This window comes from Blastomyces dermatitidis (assembly GCF_000003525.1).
Source record: "Blastomyces dermatitidis ER-3 genomic scaffold supercont1.8, whole genome shotgun sequence".
NCBI classification, from domain to species: Eukaryota; Fungi; Ascomycota; class Eurotiomycetes; order Onygenales; family Ajellomycetaceae; genus Blastomyces; species Blastomyces dermatitidis.
The window spans coordinates 446,420-452,758 of NW_025544781.1; the positions used below are offsets into that span (position 1 = coordinate 446,420).

At 27.6% G+C, this 6,339-nt stretch overlaps 1 protein-coding gene across 1 annotated transcript; it reads right to left on the reverse strand.

The window, feature by feature from the left end:
• Positions 1-4,892: 4,892 nt before the first annotated feature.
• On the reverse strand, positions 4,893-5,282 carry BDCG_07087 (uncharacterized protein; the record flags this gene model as incomplete). The annotated part of the gene is made up of 1 exon (XM_045422852.1): positions 4,893-5,282. One exon carries the CDS (start codon positions 5,280-5,282, stop codon positions 4,893-4,895), a length of 390 nt encoding a protein of 129 aa, XP_045278398.1.
• Positions 5,283-6,339: the final 1,057 nt, after the last annotated feature.

Consider the following 6,339-nt stretch of genomic DNA (forward strand, 5'->3'; position numbering starts at 1 on the left):
TAACTTAGCTTGAATACTATTATACATTTGATCTCTACATTTTATCTTTCTACCGCGAATACTTCTAGTAGTTAACAGTACATATCACGCCAAGCTGCAAACACCTGAATAATCGCCTGCGAGCACTTATTCTTACATGAATATCTTCTTCTTCTCTTTCTTCAATCTGTGACAGTGCTCACATGCCTTGATGATCCGCAGAACTGCAGAATATTTGAAGAGAAATGACATGATTGATTTCAATGAGTGTTAAAGAAGAGTGAAGACAGAAGAGGCAGCTAGAAATAATATAATAATAATAATAATAATAATGATGATGATGATGATAATAATAATAATAATAGTGATAGTGATAGTGATGATAATAATAATAATGATAATAATGATGATAATGATGATAATGATAATGATGATAAAAGAAGAAGTGCATTGAAATATATTACTGACTTATCAAATATAAAGAGACTTAAAGAAAATATTAACAGCTTTCAGTGATATACAGAAACAGCTACAGTATTGCATAGCAATATCATCTTCATTTAATACATGCACTGTTGATATTCTTTGTATACAGTTATCATATAATCTGTATCAGAGATACATGCAGAAAACAGATCTTTATTACTAGAATAAATAATTACAGTAATTCTCTGTTTTTATATTATAAAGATAAGTTATTCTCATTTCTTTCTTCTCTCTTTTCTCTTCTTTAATCAATCACTAATTTCAAGCTGATATGAAAACTATTAAAACACTCTCAGAAACTCTCAAATTGAAGAGTATAGACTAATTAAATTTTAAATACAGAAGAAATTAAATTATCTTCTATAGATTCAATTATTCATCTTCTCTTAAATAAAACAGTAGTTATGTTCTCTCTTCCTTCTTCAATCAAACAAAACATTTCCTGTGAAAAGCAAGTATTATATCAGGTTATAATGACTAACACAGCCTCAGCATGCAGAGCTGCATATGTATAGCATGTGCTGAACTGAGAGACTGTATGAGTTGTAAATCAGTAGCAGTATTTCAGAGAGAGCTGTGCAGTGTGAAAAAGCCATAACTCTCAGTTATATGCATAGAGAGTGAATCACTGCAGTAAGTGCATATGTATTGAAGTAATGCTTTTTAATAATACTCAGTCTCTGATACAATGAAAATAGAGTCTCTTCATGAGATTCATTTCTATCAGAAGTCAGAGAATCTTATATTTCTCAAGATTATCTTCACACATCTTATTCATGAAATCAATGAGAAGAATCATCAATTTCAGTGTTCTGTTCTTAATATTATTCAAGTGATAGCAGAGTTCACTCTGACCACACTTTTTAAGTGTATATTTTCTAATTATTCACATTTATATAGATATATACTGATTATTTATTAGATAATGTTAAGATAATAGCTTATCACAGCTGTGTTACTCTCACTATAAGAGATACACAGTTGATAATAAATATTGCAAAGACTCTGAGAAGTGAGTATTTTAAAAGTACTGCAGCTCTGTAATCTTGATTTTTTTTTATTTTTATTTTTTATTTTTTTCTTTTTCTTTTCTTTTTTTTTTATTTTTCTTTCTCTTTCTGTCTTTTTCTTTCTCTTCTTTTTTTCTTTCTCTTTTTTTTTTTTTTTGTTGTGATTTTTTCTTATTGTTTTATTTTTTATTTTTTTATTATTTTTTATATTTTACATTTTTTTTTTAATTAAAATGATATTAATTATAATCTGTGTTCAGAAAAGTAATGATATTTAATAACATTTTTTATTGAATTTTCAACAAATGAGTACTATGTTATAATATTATGTAAGTGAGAAATAATTTTATAATCTCATTTAATATCATTTTCAATAATGAGATCAGAATGAAAATATGATTAAAAATTTAAATATATTCTTTATCTAAGACTAGATTTTTATTTGAAAAATGAATCTAAGACCTTTAATATTTGAAATAACAGAATTTGAAATTAATGTAATAAATACAAATTATGATCAGAAGTAATGCTTTTAGACAATATAATAACTGTAAAGTTTGATTCTGGTCTCAGACATGGTCACACGGTCAGTCTAATATACAGTAACTCTTATATATATTTCAGTAGAAGAAAAAACAAATTACTGACTTCTTTAATAAGAAGTCAGTATCTAGCTATTCTATATAGATAATGAGTGAATACTCTTCTCTTATTTCATAAGTAAGAATAGTCAGAGTGATACCTCAGTGATGTCTTATTATTAAGAAAGAGTAATCTGCTGACTCTCTGATGGCTGAATGATTAATGCGGCCATCTGGTAGCGCCTTGATTTCCCATATCAAGGCGCGTGGGTTCGAAACCTGCAGAGGATACATTAAATCTGAAACTCAAGCACCTCAGGTTTCTAATAAATACAGAAGTGTACAAATTGCTTCAATGAATCACTCTATGTTCCTGAGCTGGGAAGTTATTATCACATGTATCTAATTGTCACTTCTTTGTATTTTTCTATGTTCTTGTTATCTTGACATGGTCTTAACACCTGTATTTCCTCCTGTATAACCAACACTTGACCTGTATTTAACATCACGCAAGGACTCATTATAAGCTCCGCTTGCATATGAGTATAATGAAAGAATAATAATAATAATAAAGTAATCTGCTAATCTTATATAGAAGTGAGATTCTTATATTTATTAATCAGATCTTTCTATAATATATCTGAATGATGTTATAGAGTGGTTGAAAACCGGTTCAGATAAGATGAAATCATCCGCATGAAAGTAATGAGCTGTGTGAAACCGCAATGAGACCTTGATACAGCCGGAAGCGTGACAGTCTTAGATAAAGAATATATTTAAATTCTTAGTTACATTTTCATTCTGATCTCATTATTAAGAATGATATTAAATAAGATTATGAAATTATTTCTCACTTATATAATATTATAATATAGTGCTTATTTATTGAAAATTTAATAGAAAGTATTATTAAATATCATTACTTTTCTGAATATAGATTATAATTTATATAATTTTAATTATGAAAAAAATATAAAATATAAAAAAAAAATAAAAATAAAAAACAAAACAAATATAAGAAAAAATCACAATAAAAAAAATAAAATAAAAATAAAAGAGAAAGAAAAAAAAATAAAAGAAAAAGAAAAAAATAAAAAATAAAAATAAAAAAAATCAAGATTACAGAGTTACAGTACTTTTAAAATACTTACTTCTTAAAGTCTTTACAATATTTATTATTAACTGTGTATTTCTTACAGTGAGAGTAACACAGCTGTAATAAGTTATTATCTTAATATTATCTAATAAATAATTAGTATATATCTGTATAAATGTGAATAATTAGAAAATATATACTTAAAAAGTGTGATCAGAATGAACTCTGCTATTACTTAAATAATATTAAGAATAGAACACTGAAATCAATGATTCTTCTCATTAATTTTATGAATAAGATATGTGAAGATAATCTTAAGAAATATAAGATTTCTCAACTTCTAATAAAAAATAAATCTCACAGAGAGACTCTATTTTCATAATATCAGAGACTAAGTATTATTAAAAAGTATTACTTTCATGCAATGCATATACACTTACTGCAGTGATTTACTCTCTATATATATAACTGAAAGTTACAGCTTTTTCACACTGCACAGCTCTTTCTGAAATACTGCTGTTGATTTGCAACTTACACAGTCTCTTAGTTTAGTATATACTGTGTATATACAGCTCTGTATGCTGAGACTGTGTTAATTATTATAGTCTGATATAATACTTACTTTTCACAGATCATGTTTTATTTAAGAGAGAGAGAAAAGATATAACTATTATTTTATTAAAAGAGAGATGAATAATTAGTATTATTAAATATAATTTAATTCATTTGTATTTAAAATTTGATTAATCTATACTCTTCAATTTGAGAGTTTCTATGAGTATTTTAATAGTTTTCATATCAGCTTGAACTTAGTGATGAGTTGAAGAAGAAGAGAAAAGAGAGAAGAAAGAAATAAGAATAACTTATCTTTATAATATGAAAACAGAGAATCACTGTAATTATTCTCTCTAGTAATAAAGATCTATTTTCTACATATATCTCTGATATAGATTATATAATAAATGTATATAAAGAATATCAATAGTATATGTATTAAATAAAGATAATATTATTATATAATACTATAGTTATTTCTATATATCTCTGAAAGTTGTTAATAGTTTCTTTATCTCTTTATATTTAATAAGTTAATAATATATTTCAATGCACTTCTTCTTTTATCATTATCATTATTATTATCATTATTATCATTATTATCATTATTATCATCATTATTATTATTATTATTATTATTATATTATTACCTGTCTTCACTCTTCTCTTAATACTTATTAAAACTAATTATATCATCTCTCTTCAAATATTCTGCAGTTCTGCAGATTATCAAGGCATGTGAGCACTGTTATAGATTGAAGAAAGAGAAGAAGAAGATATTTAAGCACAGAGAGACAGATTATAAAACATATTATAATGTCTTAAAGAGACTCTGTAAGAGAGTAGAATAATAACAATTTTAAGTAATATTTCTAATAGATTTAGACTGAACTAAGTATAGAAATAATATGAATGACACTGTCTATAAGAGATTGAAAAAGAAGACAGTAAAGAGTCTTATACAGTAGTAGTAAGATCAGAAGAAGTTCTGTGAATAATTTAAGATTAAGATAAAGAGAGAGAGAGAGAAGAAGAGTATTACTGTAAATAAGCAGTAGTAGAAGAAGATTAAGAAGATATTAAAGTAGAAGATAAAGAAGTTACAACTGATAAGTTTTTTATTAAGAGATAATAATTTTTAATAACACTTCTGTTCTCTAATTGCCGATACCTGATGACTGTCAGTCAGACAGTTAACCGCTCCACCACGAACTCGCTCGATTTTTCGAATAAGAACCCGCCGATAGATCCATCGAAAAGCCCTCGATCATATGAGCATTCTGACCCCATCGCCGACCGCATACCCTGTGTGGTGGTGGAGTTATCCAGCCAAACGTGAACTGGATGTTGTTCGAAACTCCTGTGTGGGAGTATCCCCTGTTCTCCCCTACCACACCACAACCCCGGGCCAAAGTGCCATACAAATTGTAAGGTGAAGAGACCTAGCCATATGCACCAATCTTCTCGATTTTGGAAGATCCCTGATCTGTAGTTGTGGAGATATCTGAGGAGTGACCTCCGCGAAAACCCTGTCCATCTTTGATGTTTCAAAACACCAACATCAAGTCTCACCATTGTACCGCCCTTCCTAATCTGGCCCATCCCCAGCAGAAAAATACAAAAAGATATCTCAGTGATAATATCAAGCATATAATCAACAGCCACTTCTGAAGTGCAATCTCCACAGTCTGTCTTCAGTGTATCTGAACATCAATGCCAAGTCTCGCCCTCATACCACCCCTCTCAATCTGGCCCATCCCCAACAGAAAAGTATGAAAAGATACCTCAGTAACTGTACTCAATACATAATCAGCAGACACAACAACTATAAAATCAGTATATCTCAAGATCTGACTGAGCCTTTGATCCCTGCACAGTGAGATATATTAAATCTAGTTTTAATATCTCAATATTTAATAGATTCTGTAAGAGATTGAGAACAGCAACACTAGATTTCTATTGAATTTGAGAATTAACTCTATATTGATATAATCATTGATAAAGTCTTCTATTTTGAGATATAAATAACCAGTTCCTCTACATCCTGCTGATAATATTTATATTATTATATAGAAACAGACTTATATTCTCTATAATATCAAGACTCTGAAGAGAGAAAGTCTTGATAGAGAGTATACAGTAGTGTATATCTTAGCAGTTTCTATCTCATTCTTCTACAGCAGTTAATGCAAAAAAAAGATTTTAGAAATAGTTTTTTACTTCTCTTAAAAAAGTAAGGTATTTTTCTCTGAGTTTTACACAATATTCTTACAAAGAATTAAAAACAGAGTTATTTTCTGTCATAATTTCATATTCTTTTAAGTAAGAATTACTTTTTCAGTGGCTGAAGAGCTTTCATTAATACTTAATTCTTTTTTACACTCTTTATTAACTGATTTGAGTTGCATACCTGTTGTGTGAGGAGAATTGAATAATTTAGAATAAAATTGAATAGTTTTAATTAATTTCTCTTCAAAAAATTGATTTATTTTTTGTCAGTTTTTCTCTCAAAAACTGTCATATCATCTAATTTACTATCAATTGATATCATACTTTTCCTCACTGTATTTCAAGAAAGAGATTGTAAAGATTTTATTGATTTATCTTAAAAATCAATTTTAGTTTAGTAGAT